We start from the raw sequence: 19678 nt of genomic DNA, 5'->3' as shown, positions 1-19678 counted from the left end.
TCATGACCAGCTTTTTAAAACATACTGAAATAATATAGATTTGGAAATATCAAACGACGGTAAATGACAGAAGGGTAAATATTTTTTATGAAAAAGTTGTTTCACTGTATTTATAAATATATCCAGTCATGGAGATGTATGCCTTTCCTACCATAGGCAACTGCAAAAAAAAAAAAAAAAAAGTTTGCAAACCTTAACCTAGGAAATATATAGTAAAGTAGAAGAGTTATGACAGTATCAAATTTTCTAACTCCACATCCAGATCACAGTTGGCTTTGCAATCTTTATGGTCTGGGATAGAGGTAATTATGTTAGATCACTCAATATGGGTGTCAAGGTATAGTTAATGTTTCAAGAGCAAAGGGTCATTGTCAGATTTATGGTCTATTCCAAAGGCTATGGTTGCCAGAAACCTGATTTAAATATTTACTATGGCATTTGTGTGATAATTTTAAACTCTAGATATTATTTACAACATATATAAAATCACAAACTGCCCATGGGCACAGATATAGTTAAAAAAGTCTGAATAACTGTTGTAAAATTTAATAGCTTTAGAAAAATCATGGTGCAAGCAGATGCTTTACAAAAAAAGCCACATTTTTATTTCAGTGAAATAATTCATATGAGGATATGCCTCCAAGTAAGCATCTTTCTTAAAAGGTGTCAGAGATATTTCAAATAATTAGTAAGCAATAGGAGATGGGATTCATCATTGTGTTTTTCAGGATATCTCACTTATTAAACTATGGATGTTATCTAAAGTTAGCCAGTATTCTTCAAAATATGATTTTGAATGGCTGTAAATTATCACATAATTCAAAATATTTGTAATGGGTATTTAGGCGCTTGCTTATTCTTACCATTATATAACTTCAGTGAAAGTTCTTGAACTAAATTTTGTCGTATCTTTGAACCTTAGAATTATTACCTAGAAGGGAAATTCCTGGGGGAAAAGATGTGGCCATTTTTTCAGGCTCTTAATTTAACAGTGCATATACTTCTGTTAGCAAGATATGTGAGTGCTCTTATAACACCAACTCTGGTTCAGTATTCTCTTAAGTTCCTCTATTTTTTTTCTTTACAGTTACGAGAAATTAAAATGTTGAAGTGTTAAAGTAATGTAAAAAGAGTTCAGACCAATAAAATCAAAGGGAATACAAGTTGAAATCCATTAGTTCTGTGAATTGCTATTTTTTGGGGAAAAAAAAAAAAAAAAAAGGTCATGATACCAGGTTGCCCACCAGTCCATACACTGTTCTAACACTTTTCCCAAGAGAAAAATCAAAAAATCAGAGTGGAGGCAGAATCGGAGTAAGATGTTATGGAAGATGTTCATGGGTTTTGCTTTTTCTGCCCTATTGCCCCAGTCTGGTTTTAAAACTTTAGTAGTAGCAAATAAGGAATACAGTGTGGGATAGTGTTGTAACAAATGACCATGGACTACTTATTGATCACGAAATAACAGCAAATCTCTAGCTTTAATAAAAATGGTGGTAAGAATTTTTAAAGGTATGCTAAATTTATAGATGATAATTGACCTTCATTTGCTCTTTAATTTGAGTTTATTTATCAGTAAGGATAAATATTTATTTGCAATTTTATATGTTGAGTTTCTTTTGTGAATTATATACTCATTTCTAGTGTCAGAAAGCTACAAAATATCCATTATAATTTCTAATTTCTTCTATCCTGTGCATTATTTAGAAGTTTTTGGGGTTTTGTTTTTGTTGTTTTCTAAAACTTTGGATAATTTTAATTAAAAAATTTCATTAACTTTTAATGCTGTTGATAACTAATTTAATTCACTGTTGTCAGCAATACTATTTTATATTATATATTTTGAAAAATAATCATGGGGAAACCTAATTTAGCATGAAAGAATTGAAAAATAAGGAAAAAGTAAATTAGATTGAGGAATTTGAAAAATGAGCGTTAAACTCTTGCCTTCCCCCAAATTAAAATGTAACACAGAATTGAACATTAGACAAATACTGCTTTTCATTGTTAGTTTGATATCAGGATGAACTTGTTGGCTGATAGAGAAATAAGTTTCAAGTCTGTTGCCATTTCTTGCTCAGATATTAACACATTTAGGAATGGATAATACAATGAGCAAACCTAGGAGAAGTTGGTATTACCAATGTGGGCAACAGGAACAAATATTGCTCAGGCATGAGAAATCTGTCAGAGCCTAAAACTGAGTGCTGAGAAGTTATATAAATGTTCAGTGCTATACAATGCAACAAAAGCAAGCAAAATCCTAGTTTAGCTAAAAAGAAAATGCACGCAAAACTCTGATAGCTTTTGCATTTCAGTAACATCTGCCACATCTAAATGTAGTGAATATAGAGGTGAAGGTTATGATCACAAATTAGGGAAGGCATCATATTATCATAACATATGTACTGTTGGATACCAAAGGTAATTCCAAATTATATTAGAATATAATGTGTAAAAGGATTAGAGTCAATTTTATGATAAAGAAAGTACTATGTATTTGTAGGGTAAATGTTTAAACTTTTAATAAGTGTAGATTGGCTATAGTTTTTTCCCAAAATATTTTATCACATTGATGAAGTGACAAAATTTATGACATCTTAAAATTAAGGAAACAAGGTTTCATTAATAATTAAATCAGGCTGGCAGTAATGTGGGTATTTTTGATATTAAATGTGCCATCCCTATTTTCTTTGTCCTCTGATTTATTTTCAAGGTTGCTTTAATTTAAAGTTTAAGTGTGTTTATTATTAACAAAATAGTTGGATTGCAACTGTAAACTAATCTAACAAGCTGTGTCTTATAATGGGGAAATATGAGTCTTTTCCACTTAGCATAACAGTTGATATATTTGATTGATATTTGTATTCCATCAAAATTATTTCATGTTAGCTTTTTTACTTATAGTTTCATTTTTTCTTTTAATTTTTTCTTAATCAGTTTACTTTTCATCCCCTTTCCTCTTGTTTTTTTTAAAAATTAAATTGTAAATTCTCAGTCCATTTCCTTTTTCTATTCATAATCAAATTCACATTTTTGTACTTTACCAAAATTAGGTGCACATTTTGTACTTTCCTTTCTACAGTGTGCTTTACTTGCCACTGTACTCTATCCTCAGCCTGACCACAGTAATATGAACCCACTATATCCAGACTCTTAGGTTTTCCTTTCAGTAAATTTTTATAAGAATCCTAATTATCTTTTATATTGCACATTCATAATCATTCATTTGAATTTACATATTGCAGGATTTGCTGTCTACCATTGTTACACCTCCATCTCATTTTCCCTTGTTGAGCTCTGTCTCCTAAATTCATTATTATTTGATTCAAAGGTATCTCGAATGTTTTCTTCACAGAGTGCATGGGTGATCTACTCGTTGAATCCATGTATTTCTACAAATGTTTTTCATCCTGATGAGTAAAAGATTTCTTTGGCTGGTTAGAGAACTAGAGAACTGGTCTCATAGTCATTTTATCTCAGTGACTTACATGGTATCTTACTGTCTCTCAGTTATGTTAGCAAGAACCTGATACTATTATAACTGTTTTTCCTTTATAAACTGGCAAATTCTTTTGCAACTGAGAGCTTGTTACTGAACCAAACTTGGGTCTGCTTGCCCGAAGTGTAGCAAATCCAATCTGCTGACACCAGGTTGTGGTGAAGGAAAGTACAGCATTTATTGCAAGCAAGAGAATAGGCAGCTCATGCTCAAAAGACCTGAACTCTCTCATGGCTTTTAGACAAGGGTTTTTAAAGATAGTGTTAGAGGAGAGGGTCGTACGATGCATGATCAGGGCTTCTGTACACAGAAAGGCCCCCCCGCACAGTCCTGCTTGGTTTACGTCCCCTCTTTTCTTTGATACTCATCAATCCTGAGGGGAACAGGGGTAGGACAAGAAGGGGATAGAGAAATTAATTGTAAACTCAGAAGGGGAACTCAGTTTTAGGGGGACTCGGTTTCAAGTTTGTAAGATTTTTCTATCATGGATTTGACTTTCCCCTGGAATATGTATTATTTAATGATTAGAAACAAAAATCAATAAAACTAGTTTCTCAAAAACTATTTCATGGCCATCACTCAAGCACCAGAAGCACTATATATAAGAGTATTATTCATTTTTACTGTTACAGTTGATAGATACAATGAAATGAAAAAACTTTAGAATAGTTAATTTATAATGTGAAATAAATGTATGAGGATTTTTATCCTACCGTTTGTATCAAACGAACAAGAGAAGTGGTTTCCAGTGTCTAGTGATTTATTTTTCTCCTGTTTGCCTACTCTGCTTACACTTGGTTTTGCTTGTTTGCTCAAAAATGTGTGTGTTAATAATTTCTACCAAGAATGGACTAAAAAAGTGACAGTAGTATAAAATGAGAATATTTTCTTAAGTGCTACATTTCTCTTGGAAAATAAGTAAATGCAAAAGCAGCAACAGAGACCATCCTATACATTTTTGTTTTTGTTTTTGTTTTCCTGGCTTATATAGCCTTTGCAAAATCTGATCCATAGTCAAAGGCACACTTCTTTCATAAAATTTTCAAGTGATACTTGTTGCTTCAAACAATGAAAAAAACACACATTTCCACTAAATCATTTTTTTTCAAATAATAAATACCCAGCACGAACAATTTATTCTTATGTAATTCTACTTTCTTTACCATGGTAAATTCTAACATTTTGCATTTGATGTGTCTGACTTTTCCTTTACTAAATTGGTCTTATTAATTTTACAGTTATGGGAAACATACATTTTATACTATGTGTTTTAGAATCAACAGTGGTAACGTAGGAAGTATATCTTCAGCACTGGATTTATTTTTTTCTCTGTCTTCTTAATAATTCTGCATATGTCAGTATGTTTATGTGGAAGGGTGGGTTATGTGCGTATCATACTCATATTCTGGGCTGCACTTGAAGAGTCAGGTGCAGAAGAAATTCACAGAGGGCAAGAAAGATGTAATTCCAAGTGTCTCCTTTGATACCTTTCCTTGTCTTGTATAGCAGTTGGTAATGACAGTTCCAGCATGGAAACAATAACTCCATTACTTTTCTTGACTGACTGAACCCATTCTGGTTTCATTGCAGCTCTCCTTTTTTTCTTTCCCTTCTGCTGACCTTTTTCTCCCCCTTACCTCCATGACTATATGTTTACCTTCATATTACCCAGAAAAATATAAACCATAGGAAGTCCATAATTCAGGGGGCTCGTAAGGATGATTCTTCTAAGTTCATTAAAGAATGCTGGATATGAGAAGAGAATTACCAGTGTTACTGAAAACAAATGAGCCCAGGAGACTGCCTTGGGGAGAAATAGGAAAAAAAGCTTGTGAGTTGCTCCATCTTTGACTTAGAGGGCCTGTTTCACAAGTAATCACACAATGGTTATAGTCATTTTAGTGTTCAAATTTACGGAGCAATACTGGCAATCGTGTCCAGAGGGAAAATGTGTATAAGAGTGATGCTGCTGTTAAAGTTCTCTGGCTTTCAAGTTGTTATAATCAATTTGAGTCCAGCCAATAATATTTCAAGTGCTAGAAAAAGAAAGGGGAATATCTTCTCTTTTTTAATTATTTTTCCCCATCTGTGGTCAATAGATTGAAAAATGGAAGAAAAACTAAAATCTTAAGATTCTGGAATGCCAGTGACCTATAAAGCTAGTAAAATTCTACATTATTATACAGGAAGTAATATAATTCTATGCTTTATTGCCAAAAACATGTCATTACTAGGGTACTCAATATCACTCTTGAATTTGGAGAATTATATACCCACTACTGATGCCTTGTTTAGAAGCACACTTTACAAAATACACCTCACTCTACAATACAAAGATATAACTTGGTCTTTAGAGCCAGGCATTCTTAAATATAAAAACGACATCCAACAGATTCTCTAAACTAGCATGATGTAATGCATCTGGGCTTTAATTTCCTAATAAATAGAATGGGGATAATATCAATTATTGTGTTATTGTAACGATTAAATAAACTAAAATGAGCCATCTAGCAGAATGCCTGAAAAATGTTTCCTCTCTTCTTTCAGATTATTCGGTATAAATCATGCTGATCTAGTTTTTAATGTAAGCCAATAACTAAATCAGTAACTAATCATCAACCATAGGAACAAGCTGCCCAAAAACATAATGAGAGAAGATATTTCTGGTATATTCATCTGTGTATTATTTTAAAGCTTTGTGTAGTTTTCCAATAGGCTGGACTGAAGCAAGTGGAACCCCAAGGAATTTTCTGGTCAACACTGAGACCAAACACAGGTTAAGGGGCTTCCTTGGTCCTTTCTCTCTACCCTCACATCCTAACCTCTGGACTTTATCACTCAGTTGGTAGGAAGAGGCAAACTCAAGTAAGTAGAAGCTACAAAGAACAACAACAAAAAAAAAAGGAAGAAAGAAAAGAAAAAGGAATAACAAGAGAGTGTGATAATGCCCGAGGCAAAGTTCATTTAAACTACTGAGATCAAAGCAGGAGGAGTCAGGAGAAAGGGTCCATCTAGAGATAAGGGCAAAGGAAGACAGCAGGCTTGTTCCCTGCACTGGAGCCTAGTAAATGCCAGGCTCTTGCTTCTGACTCATCCTCTGGAAAAGAAGGGAGTCTTGAGCTCCACCTTGTGTTTAAACAAGTTATGGCTTCATGGTTGACTATCCAACTGTGGATACTCCCATCTGAATGTCCTAAAGGCACCTCAGTCTCTCCATGCTCAAAAGTGAGTTCACTCTCTTAGCCCCAAAGTAAGCTCCTCCTCTGCTTCTCTCTGTCCTCGTGAGTCAATGTAGCCAACAAATCCCTCCAAGTCAGAACCTGGGAGTCCTCACTTCCTCTCCAACTAACTCATATCCAGTTAGTCTCCAAGCCACACTAATATTTTAAAATCATTTTATTATGAAAAATTTCAAAGTCACAAGAATAAAAATAAGAATGTAAAGACCCAGGGACTTCCCTGGTGGTCCAGTGGTTAAGACTTTGCCTTCCAGTGCAGGGGGTGTGGGTTCAATTCCTGGTTGGGGAACTAAGACCCCACATGCCGTGCAGTATGGCCAAAATAAATAAATAAATGTAACTTTGAAAAAAAAATACAACCTTAAAAAAATATATAAAGATCCACATGTTAGTCATTATCCAGATGACACAGTTTTCAGTTCATGCCTAATCTAGGTGAATCCTACCCACTTTCCTTTCTCTCCCCAGATCACTGACTTTTAACATGAAAATATTTCTGATCTAGCCCACCCTCCCCCCTTTCTCCTTGACTCTGTTTTGTTAGTTTTTCATGTCTTACAGCGTTTTAGCAGGTCTACCTGGATCTTAGCTAATTTTCCTTATATTTCAAAAATTGTTTTGAAATTCAAGTCCAATCAGACTTCTCCACTACATAAAATCTGATGATGGCTATCCTTTACCCACTGAATTTAGTCTGAAATTCTTAGCAAGTGTTTTCCCAGTTTAGACCATATCTGTCTGCATAGATTCTGGCCCTACAGCCTCTACCTTCATGGCCGGTGTTCCACAATATAGTTCTCCTCTAAAGTATGATGCTTCTGCAGGCTTCAGGCATTTGGGTGAGTTCTTTCCTTTGTCTGAATGGATCATTGGGGCCCCTTTTGTTTGTCTGAATTCTTCTTATACTTCAGTGCCTGGCTCAAGCATCTCTTCCTCTTCTAAACCTTCTGTGCGAATAACCTTCTCCCTTTTATCCTGAAAACTTGCTGAGGAAACCGTCTCTTCTCTGAGTTACTAGGGTACCGCTAAACACCTCATTTATTTGTTATACACACCACATCCTAATAATTTGGGTTTTTGTCTGTCTTCTTCAGCAGCCATGGATCCTGTTATGTTACAGGCTGTGTGTATGCCTTTGTTCTTGTAGTGCTCAACCTGGTGTGTTAGGCTTGAGCCAGTAAGAATTTTTGCTGAAGGAATGCTGAATATTTCTCCTTATTAACATTTTTTGATAATTTTTAAATAATTTACCTTCTCTTTAATGGTGTTATAATGAATTTTTCAAGTGACATCCTAATCTAAATATTTATTTTATAATCCCACAAGAAGTATTAAATATAGAGTCACAGAGAGTGGGTAACATAACTGCTAAATTGATTTAAACAATGGAAATAACACAAAAGAAGCAGACATATATTTTCCTATATTGTACCCATTCAAAGAAACTTTCTCCTTGAAACTTAATTATTATGGAGTTAGACACTGGGAAGTTTAAAGCTATTTAAATAATTCAGATTTATATATTACTTCAGAAAGATAATTTTTTTGCCTATCTCCGCTATCTTGGGGGGAGAGAGGCAGTTACTTTCAGATAAGTGGTATTTCAAGGAACAAGATTGGAGTCAGACCATTTAGGGAATTCGCCTATATTGTATATCCAGTCCAGAAGATTAGGAGATAGATAAGAAAATGTTTTTATTTCCAAATTCTTGATAAGGAAGCTAAGAGGTCAAGTGCTCAAAACTACATAGTAAGGAGAAACACAAAAATCAGTATCAATCTTTGTTTTTTTTTCTTCCAGTTAATGTGTTACCCAAGACTTAAAAATATATTGGAGTCAAATACCATATCGATACATTAATTTGTTTTTAGAAACACAATCAGGTGATATAAAGTGGCTCATTTTCTTAGACTCGACCAATAACTCAGACCTAGTGAATTCTTTTCCTCAGTATTTTTGCATATCACTTTTGCAGTTATAGACCACAGGGATACAATCTTCATCATTCTCTGTATTACCAATAACTGATCTGAGAGCACAATTTCTTTTAAAATTAATATAAACTTCTCCCAGTATGCAGTGAAGGGAGTCAAATTTTGAAATAAAAATGGAAACTTTTATTTTAATAAGAACTCAATTACATGCTCCTATGTTAACTTGCTTTAGAATGTGAACTCTGACAGCAGGGCACAGATCCTGACTTTTTGATTAATTTTTACTTATTTCCCAGTGTAGACATACTCACATTTGGGAACTGGGAAACTCCATAAATATTTGAGTAACTGAATGATTGAATCAAACCCAAAGTGTGTGAAATATTTTTCTTTAACTTGATTTAGGTTCTTGTGTGGCAATTTGTGAGATACTCTCAGGTAATTTTAATAAATTAGTCTAATTTATTTTGAATGCATACATAGACCTATATGTTTGCTTTCTCAGTATATATGTGCATATAGTCATATAGAGTTGCATAATATCTCTGTATACAGAATAAATTAATAATACACACATGTTAATAAAGTATTAACTCTTCAACATTTTATATAATGGCCATTCATAATTTCTCTTACTTGATTATCATATTTTCAGCAATTTTCCTTAACTCCTCCAACATTTATACACTTTAACTTAGGGGTGACAAATGCCTAACCAAGTGCTGAATGTGAAAAAAAGTTTTAAATATGCTTTTCAAATTTAAAAAACTTTAAATCCTCTAAGTGAGGTATGTACTTCCTTATATCATAAGCCACACCACCTTCTATTGTTTGACACTTGGTGGAGTCAGACTTTAAGTTACCCTCCTGCCTGGCCTAAACAAGCTTTTTGAGAGCTCAACCTTTGCACTTACATGTCTCCAAGTAGTTGGCCTCTAAGGGGAGCTCAAAACTCTTCTCTTGTTGCTCTACCTTTCTACTCACGCAAGAATAAATCAGGTCACATGCTGGGAATTAGAACTTTCAAAGGGGCAAGGGATTGAACCCAAAAGAGGCGCCAGTGGGAAAGTGGAAAGAGACCTGATGCCATAACATGAAAAACTATTAGGCGAGAGGCTTGGCCTAGCTTTGCTCTAGACATTGGAGAAAATGATCTTGCTTCTTGTGGACTGACCAGTTTTCTCATGAACTGGTTTTTCCAAGCAATTGAAATGGTCTTGTGCCAAAAGTAGAGTCTGGGTCCCTGAACCATTGTGGGAGAAGCCACACCATCGACCTGAACACTAACCTTGGCCTCTGACTAACGCAGCAAATAATCTTTTATTGTGCTGAATCACTACATGTTGGGATATATTTGTAGCAGTTGGCCTATTATAATTAATGTCATAAGTGAAAGTGATAGAACATATAAATATTAAAATAAAATTATGGAATAGAGATGTATAGTTTGAATATATTGAAAGGATAGGATTTGCAAATCTTACCTGACTGTCCATAGTAATCATTAAAAAAAAAAAGAGAAAGAGGAATTCACCTCTAGTTGTCTGTCATATACTAACTTCTATACTTATATCTATAATGTTTGAAAATGATTAAGTGGAAATAAATTTTACATTAGAGATAGAATACAAATAGTTTTTATTTTCCTTCTGCAATCTCTACCTCAATATCTTTTCTTCTCTCAAAATAGACCCATAATCCATTAGATACATTCTTATCTTATATATTTGCTTTTTAAAATGATTCTCACAGAGGCAGCAGGATGCAACAGTTAGGAGAACAAGCTTTGGACCAAACTATTGGCTCTGTAACTAAATGGCTGTTTGACCTTGACAAGTTACATTTCCTCTCTATGGCTTATTGTCCTCATCAGTTAAGAGAATAATAATGGTACCTGCTTCCTAGAACTTATGTAAGGATTAAGTGAATTAGTATTTATATAACACTTAGGAAAATCTCCAACCCTTAGGTATCAATATACATGTTCAGTAAGCTGTGTTTAAATTAAATGTTATACAAATCATCCTTTTAAAATAAATTAACCTTAGTTTGATTAAAATGGAGAATAGAAATTCAAGACATTTTCCAAATTCAACTCGTACCACTATCCCCCTATGATTTCTCCCTCTGTCCCTGATTAGGGTTCCTTCTACCTTCAGAAACATCTCAATCACCCTTAGGCTTGCATGTTTGCCCAAAATTTTGCTTTCCTCTTAATGATTTCCTTCTCTCTGTCTAACAAATACTTATTTACCTAAAATTAGCCAGTTCGGGTCTGTTAGTTTCCTAGGGCTGCCCTAAGAAACTAGCACAAACTTGGTGGCTGGAAACAACACAGATTTGTTCTCTCACAGTTCTAGAGGCCAGAAGTCTGAAATCCAGGGGTTGGAAGGTCCATGCTCCCTTCGAAGGGTCTAGGAAAGAATCTTTGCTTATGCCTTTCTAGCTTCTAGTGGTTGTTAGGTGTCCTTGGCATTTCTTGGCTTGTAGCTGCATCACTTCAGTTTCTGGCTCTGTCTTCACATCGTCTTCTCCTCTGTGGCTCCATGTCTGAATTTCCTACATAGTATAAGGACACCACTCTTGGGGCCCTGCTAATTTAGAATGACCTCATCTTAACTTGATTATATCTGCAAAGGTCTTATTTCCCAATAAGCTCACACTCACAGACACTGGGGATTTGGACTTGAGTATATCTTTTTGGGAGACACAGTTCAGCCCACAGGAGGATCTGATGTCTCCTCTAGCCCCTCATAATCACTTCTGAGAAACACTTGTTTTCTATTTTGTTTATTTGACAGATAATATAGATCTGCTTTCTGATTTTTAAAAATGGTTTATGAACCTATATATATCTTTTCTGATAAATTACAGTATAAGAGTATAAGGGTAAGGACCATGGACCATCATGTAATTATTTTTGTATTTGTGTACTTTTCCATATACAGTACAATACATATGATAATGAATAAATGAAGGGATGCAAACCTAGTAACAAAATTCTTCTGGGGAGTAAGCGACAAAAGTAAATGGCACATGATTAGAGTATATCAATGTGTAATCTCTGATTTTTCATTTTTAACTTATGGTATGCTTTTGACTGATTATAAAGAGTATTATAGGGCTTCCCTGGTGGCGCAGTGGTTGGGAATCCGCCTGCCAATGCAGGGGACACGGGTTCAAGCCCTGGTCCGGGAAGATCCCACATGCCGCGGAGCAACGAAGCCCGTGCGCCACAACTACTGAAGCCTGCGTGCCTACAGCCCACGAGCCTCAGCTGGAGAAAGCCCGCGCGCAGCAACGGGAATGCAATGCAGCCAAAATTAAATAAATAAAATAAATAATAAATTTAAAAAAAAAAAAAAAAGAGTATTATAATTTCACAAATAAGATATTCATTGACATTATAATAATTGAATTATACGTAAAAATTTGAAAAATAATCCAATATAGATTCAACAGCTATGTTTAGTGTTTTTGAAGTAAGAGATTCTATTTTGTTTTGCAACTGCAAAGGTTTCACATTTAAACAAGAATAACCAAGTATGGAATGTGGATTCTTTTTTAAAATTAATTAATTAATTTATTTATTTGGCTGTCACAGATCTTAGTTGCAGCACACTGGCTCTTCATTGCAGCATGCAGGCTTCTCTCTAGTTGTGGCACACGGGCTCTAGAGTGTGTGGGCTTAGTTGCCCCGTGGCATGTGGGAGTTTAGTTCCCCAACCAGGTATCAAACCCACGTCCCCTGCATTGGAAGGCGGATTCTTAACCACTGGACCACCAAGGAAGTACCTGGAATGTGGATTCTTATTATTAACTTCTCTTATAAATAAACATCACATACCTAAAACTATTTAACAGGCAAAATTCCCAAAAACTGATGGAAACTAGGAATTCATCTCAATTATATAAAAATAATGTTCTAAATTGATATGTCCACAGATGATAATGAGTGTGGAAATTTAACGCAGTCCTGTGGTGAAAATGCTAACTGCACGAACACAGAAGGAAGTTACTACTGTATGTGTGCACCTGGTTTCAGATCCAGCAGTAAGCAAGACAAGTTTATTACTAATGATGGAACCATCTGCATAGGTAAATTCAACTATATAACTTAAAATTTGTACCTATCTCTTATTGCTTATACCTCCAGAGATTAAATAATATTCAAACCAAGTTCTGTCAGTCCTTGATTGTACCCCATTGTTAATACTATCAAAAACATCATTAATTCCCTTAATTCTCCAGTATGGTGTCAGTTACTATGGTATATTTATCCAAGGGTATAAGAAAAATATTTTTTTTTGAGAATATCAACCAGTTTACCAAAATATAAATAAATAAATCATGAAGTTATGAGATCTAGCATGGTGGCAAACAACACAATAAATGTTTACACTTTAAAGTAATATATTAACTCTAGAAAATTATCATTGGTATCACCAGATACTGATGCTTATATAAATATGAACTCTGAGATGGGCCCTACATTTTCCTAGAAAGTGTTCAGGAAAGCATTACTTGTGAAATAATTGTCCTAGTGCTTTTACTGCTGCCTGCTGAAAGTTTGTCACACTTAAAATCTGCATTCTGTTTTTCTAAACACTGGAGTCCTATTTAGAAAATCATCTCAGATTCACTAAAATGTCTTCTGGAGGGTTATTAATTTCAATTAAATCCCTAAGTGAAATATTGTGAGCCTGAAGAGAGTATCTAGATTTTTTTTAATGTCCTTCTGTTGTATTTTGGTCACACACTTGATTTATCAGATCCTATAGTCTGAGAAAAAAATAATTGCATAGAAATTTCAGAGATAAATTCTCTGGAGCCAAAGACTTTAACTTTGAAAATAAATTATGAATCATCTTAATCATGGTTTCTAAGAAACTATCCAGTTTACCAACAGCTAGTATAATTATGATTGATAATAATCTACAAAATTAACAGATGAACCAAGGCCCTGAGAGTTAATTACATAACCAGGGGTAGATATGAGACTTGAACTCAGGACTGTACATGCAACATGGGCAGGAGTAAGGTGCTGCTTCTACTTTCCATAGTTAAATGAATGAGAGATGTCTAAATCAATATAGATCACCCTAAAGCCTTTGATGAGCTTCTAGTGAGGTTCTCATCAGTGAGCTAAGGAGAAGTCTGGCAATGTTATCATTAACACACATGATAGTCAGGAGATAATGTTCAAAGAGAATTTATCGGTGAAATGTCTGTATCAAAGAAATTATCCTGTCTTGTGTGCTTATGGTTCACAGCATTTTCTCTGCTACATAAACCAGGTAGATTTTATTCTCATATTATAGCCAAGGGAAGTGAAGAGCTATTCCAGATTCACACATTTAGGGTAAAGGGAAGATTAGAATCACAGTCTTGTATCTAGAAAGCCATTGGTATTTCCACAGGAGTCTTAAATGGGTGGCCATTTAAATCTCACATGAGTCTGGATCATGCAAATGCAGTGGATCAACTTTGCAAGGGCATAAATGATTTAAAATATGAGAAAATAATGCTATTTCTGTTGAATTATAATTTTGTCTTTATTGTTTGCAGCAAAAATTTTTATTGGATTATAGCATTACAATATACGCAAGAAATTAGAATTTTCCCAGAAAACCTAGTACCCCACTCTTTGTTCTTCTCACACCTAAACTCTTGTCTCTAGTTTTAGAATGTTATATAATGTGTGCCTATTTTATCTTTAGTAGATAAGTTCAAACTATGTACCTGTATAAGCTTTACTAGAAAAGTTCTAGTTAATGAAGAAATGCAACTTATGACATCTTAATCACTGGAATTTAATACAATTTTAACTGTGCTCTCCATTCCCTCTTGTCTCTAGAAGACATCTGTCTTTTCATCTGATCATGTTTACTTTTAATATGCCTCAGTTCACAAAGGGATATATATTTCTCTCTCTGTATTCCTTGAAAGTAAAGAATTCCTATTTATAAAAAAATTAATCACAGATACAGAGAAAACACACACACAAAGATAACTGAAAGCCAACATTTTACAGTGTTGTAATATATTTGTAATATAAGCCTCTTTCTCCCAGTACTCAATTATTATTGAGATACTGTGGAAGGGCCCTGCATTTTTGCTAATTCCCCCTTTAGCTATTTTAAGTAATCAGTAAACAATAACTTAGATTAAAACCCAATACCCAATATTGAGTCCTTCAATTTCTACCTGTTTTGTTTGATGGATTATTTGGTGAAAAAAGTCATTCTCTGGAAAATTGTTATTTCTCACAAGTTTTGTTTTCCTTAAAGATTAAACTTTTTTAAGAAGCAGAACATGTATTTCTTTTCCTTTTTTTTCCCCAGTCCTATAGTAATTTTCCTTGTGAACCGTGATAATCCTCAGGGAATTTGAACAGAGAACCATAATTCTATTTCCTTTTTACATTAGTGTATCACCTTGTAGTACATTGTTTCTGATTTGAAAGTTTAGCTGATCCTTAAATTTGACATGTCTGGTAATTATAGTCATTAAGAACCTCTATAAAAACATAATGAGGAGGAACCAAGATGGCGGAGTAGAAGGATGTGCTCTCACTCCCTCTTGCGAGAACACAGAATCACAACTAGCTGCTGGACAATCATCGACAGGAAGACACTGGAACTCACCAAAAGAGATACCCCACATCCAAAGACAAAGGAGAAGTCACAATGAGATGGTAGGAGGGGTGCAATCACAGTAAAATCAAATCCCATAACTGCTGGTGGGTGACTCACAGACTGGCGAACACTTATACCACAGAAGTCCACCCACTGGAGTGAAGGTTCTGAGCCCCACGCCAGGCTTCCCAACCTGGGGGTCTGGCAATGGGAGGAGGAATTCCTAGAGAATCAGACTTTGAAGCCTAGTGGGAATTGATTGCAGGACTTTGACAGGACTGGGGGAAACAGAGACTCCACTCTTGGAGGGCACACACAAAGTAGTGTGTGCATCGGGACCCAGGGGAAGGAGCAGTGACCCCAGGAGAGACTGAACCAGGCCTACCTGCTAGTTTTGGAGAGTCTCCTGCAGAAGCGGAAGGTGGCTGTGGCTCACCAAGGGGACAAGGACACTGGCAGCAGAAGTTCTGGGAAGTACTCCTTGGCGTGAGCCCTCCCAGAGTCTGTCATTAGCCCCAACAAAGAGCCCAGATAGGCTCCAGTGTTGGGTTGCATACAACAAAATGGACAACGTGGAAGAAATGGACAAATTCTTAGAAAGGTATAAGCTTCCAAGACTGAACCAGGAAGAAACAGAAAATATGAACAAAACATAATGAAAAACTGCAGTACAGGGCAAGAAATGACCCTAGCAAAATTCTATATCTTTAGTCTATATTCAAATACTATTTTCCATGGATGAGGTAATTTCATTGCAGAAGGCTTTGAGTGAGATTGAGCATCCTGCCTATTTTTCTTCTCCTTGGAATCAGAGTAAAACAGAACGTCTGGTGCCCAGCTCCCAAGAGACCTTGTTCTAGACTCACATTTCACAAGTAGGGAAACTGAGGCATCCAATGGTAAAGTGACTCTCCCAAAACCAAATGAGTAGAACCCAAGAATTTCTTCACGTTTTCTGTGTGCTTAAGAGCAGTGTTCACTACTTATAATTTTTTATGTCCTATTGCCTTAGGTACCCTGATAAATACAGATTTGTTTTCTGGCTTTGAATAATATTAACATTCAATTTTGTTTTTGCAAATTGCTTCCACTACATTGTATCTTTTCTTTTCAGTGTATGAGTTAAACAACATTAGAAAATTCAGTTATTGATGAAAATTATAAAAATTATAAAAATCAAAACAATCATATGATCATGTTTTGAAAGAAGATTATGATAAAATACTGCTGTGTTGGCTCATTGTAGACATGAAAAACAAGCATAACCTTATTAATGAAAAAGTAGCAAATGAATTTTTTGACATGCAAAACAAGGAAATGTGTGTTATGATGTACTTACATTTAGCGAAATCGAGTTATTAGTGTTGAGTGTTAGGTTGGTAGTGGAAAAAGTGGATCAGTTATTAAATATAGTTTGTCAATTGTAGCCTCACTGAAATAATTATACAACAGCAATTTAGCTTTCATGAAAATGGGGGAAGGGGTTCTTTTTCTCTTTTACAGCTCTAGGAGTACCAAAACATGGCAATTTAATGAGACACTCATTATCAATGTGTTTTCTCCAAACCTACATACTCACAGGGCTCCTGCTATTAAGAAATCACACAATATGAATAGAATCACTGGACCTGATTCCCAATTACAATATCAGGTACCTACTATATCTTAGGCATCCCTCCAAACACCTTTACATACATTTCCTCGTTGGTAATGAAAAAGAACTCTTCTGAGTTAAGAGTATTTTTATAATCCTACCCAAGGTCACAGAGCTAATGAGTATTAGAATCAAGATTTGAATTAAGGTCTTCTACAGGGCCTTTGCCTGTAAGAAGGAGGATATATAGTAGTTTTATTAGATTTAATTAGGCCCTACAAGAAATTGCAAGAGATGTTAGTAATGGATCTCAATGTAAAATGGCGGTCACATTCATTTTGGCTAAGCCAGTTTCATCCCTTTTGGGCCTGGGATACTCTTTCAGTATTTTATGAACCTCTTTATATTACTAGGTAGCAAGGAGGCATAGAGTGATATGCTAAGGATAGTGGAAGCTCTTTGACTACCCTGACACACAGCCAGTTGTGGTGGTCACACACTCTGTACCTGTTACTAGGTTAAACTCAGTAAGTTCTAATACTGAGGCCAAAATTGAGAAGGATATCAAATTCAGCAAACCTTATGTCTACATTTTAGTAAAAATTAGAGAAACAATAATGTAAACAAGGAAAGTATAAACAATTTAGAAAACATGTCTTTCATTAAGGATGATTGAGGTTTGAAAAACATTACTTTGGTAGGGTGATTGATATTCTTTTAGAATATTTGGAGTCAGAATATAAAAATTTGCCTAATCTTAATCTCAAATGTTTATTTCCCAGAGTATGACTTCATTATTTTTACAGATTAACATTCTGTCACTTGGTGAATTCAGAAGCTGAAATACCCTAGTTGGTCCAAAGCTGACGTGCTGGGATAGCAGACAGCTGAGCGGGTGCTGGGAGGGCTGGAACCAGAGGAGAGACCCCAACATAATGACCTCAGGGTATGGAGGATGCACAGGGGAAAGCTGAAACCGTCAAGAACACCAAGACTGTGTACATCTGTGTCCAAAGTGCACGAGGGAGGATGCAAATGGAGTTTGTAAAGCTAAGATCAGTTTGTTGCTGAGAGATTGGGCTTAGGAAAAAGTTCCCAAGAAAAGTTGCACTTTTGAAATTGGGAGAAATCAACACTTCATTTTCAGTTAGCCATAGAAGGTATCTGAAAATATGAAGTGGGGGTATTCAGAGAACACAGCTTTCTTTCCCATGAAATAAGTTTTTCTATTTATGATACTTCATGGATCTCTTCACACCTTCACTGGGGTATTATCCACATTTGGGTACTGCACAAATGACTTCTTCAACGCTGCTCCACAAAAGACTAGTCTTTTGCTTTCTCATATTTTTTTCTCACTTCATTGATCTCATGAAAAATAATAATTCTAGTCTGCCCTCCCACCTGACTTCTTTACTTCAGCCCAACCTGGAATGATTTTGCTAATGATTCTCCAGATCCCAAGAGCCAACCTGCTATCACCTCCTCCTTTATTCTGTCCTTTTTTTGTGTGGAGTGGCAGTTTATGAACACATATATATAGAAATTCAAGGAAGAGGGTGAGGGTGCTAGGGCAGCATTTGTTTATTTAAAAGTAGAGAACTTGGACTTCTAGGCAGTACAGATCGTGACTATGAAGACTTGGCAGAAGAACAAGAGGTTTTCTACCTCTTTTTCAGGGAGTTAATAGTCTTCCTAAGTCCAGTACCCTCACCTTCTTAGCTAATGGAAATTTCTTCAAGAACTGGCAGGAGACTTACTGTCAGTTCCAGTTTCTGGTGGTGTGAGGTTTAATGGGTTTTTTTGTGTGTGTGCCATTATTGCATTTTTAAAATGAGAAATGAGGATCAGCTACATTTCAGATAACTCGCTAGATGACATTTTAATTGGATTTTGATTACTCCCCCTTATTATGGCAAACAGGATTGTGCCACTCTATGAGTCTTTAAAAAATCAAATTGTATATGCAAGATTACAGATTAATGCATTAATCTAACATAGTGAAGCTCTAAGATGTCAGGGCTAGGCTAGGAGCACAAAAATCTTTACATTAGTTTAAGGTAATGATCTGGACTCTTCAGTTCCTTGGAATCATTCCCTATTGGAACTCTGCCTACTGGCAGAGTATTTATTCTGTATTTATAACTTAAGACATATTTCACTATTCATTATAGTATGTAAAATTTTAAATTAAGAATATAAATTATGTGAGTTTATAACTTACCATTTTTATTATAGCTTTGATATATAGCTACTGAAAATCTAAGACTTAATTCTGTACAGTTTGTTACTTTACCTTTGATGACCATGTATTAAGAATCATAGTAAAATATAACCTGAACAAAAGTAATAAGTTCTGGTAAAATTTTAAGGGAGTTGAATCATACATTCTGCTACATCTTAATTTTTAGGTTTACTTATATGGAAAAATGAGGCTTTGGAAAGAAAATGGGCTACTCCTTTTTGCCCTGCAGATTACTCTAAACTGAGTTGTTACAATCAATTTAATTTAATACTAGAAAACAAAGAATTCTAAATGTATTTTTAAAATTAGATCTCTAATTAGGAATAAATATTACATCATCAATGATTGAAATTACTCTAATGACTTTGTTGATGAATCAAGCTATTTAGAAAACAATTCAAGCGTTGGTCTATGAATAACATTTGCAATATATTGTCAAAATGGATTGACCAAATCAAAGTTAAAAATATATATGCAGGGCTTCCCTGGTGGCGCAGTGGTTGAGAGTCCGCCTGCCGATGCAGG

The 19678-nt window shown here is 35.1% G+C and overlaps 1 protein-coding gene across 3 annotated transcripts in view; it reads left to right on the top strand.

Moving 5' to 3' along the window:
• Window positions 1-19678, top strand: part of ADGRL4 (adhesion G protein-coupled receptor L4) — a 118462-nt gene that overhangs the window by 51341 nt on the left and 47443 nt on the right. Inside the window, exons 1-2 of one of the 3 annotated variants that reach the window (XM_024734674.1) lie at window positions 9090-9114; window positions 12622-12774. The exons of 1 other annotated variant lie outside the window; for it this stretch is intronic. In XM_024734674.1, the coding sequence (XP_024590442.1) occupies window positions 12702-12774 (73 nt within the window). In that variant the 5' untranslated portion in view covers window positions 9090-9114; window positions 12622-12701. Of the gene's footprint in view, window positions 1-9089; window positions 9115-12621; window positions 12775-19678 lie in introns of those variants that run through there. One more of the 3 variants, XM_024734672.1, reaches the window with a different exon arrangement.

This window comes from Neophocaena asiaeorientalis, unplaced genomic scaffold, assembly GCF_003031525.2.
Source record: "Neophocaena asiaeorientalis asiaeorientalis breed wild unplaced genomic scaffold, Neophocaena_asiaeorientalis_V1.1 scaffold15, whole genome shotgun sequence".
Classification (NCBI taxonomy): Eukaryota; Metazoa; Chordata; class Mammalia; order Artiodactyla; family Phocoenidae; genus Neophocaena; species Neophocaena asiaeorientalis.
The sequence above is the reverse complement of the archived record's forward strand: the minus strand, read 5'-3'. Positions and strand labels throughout refer to the sequence as shown.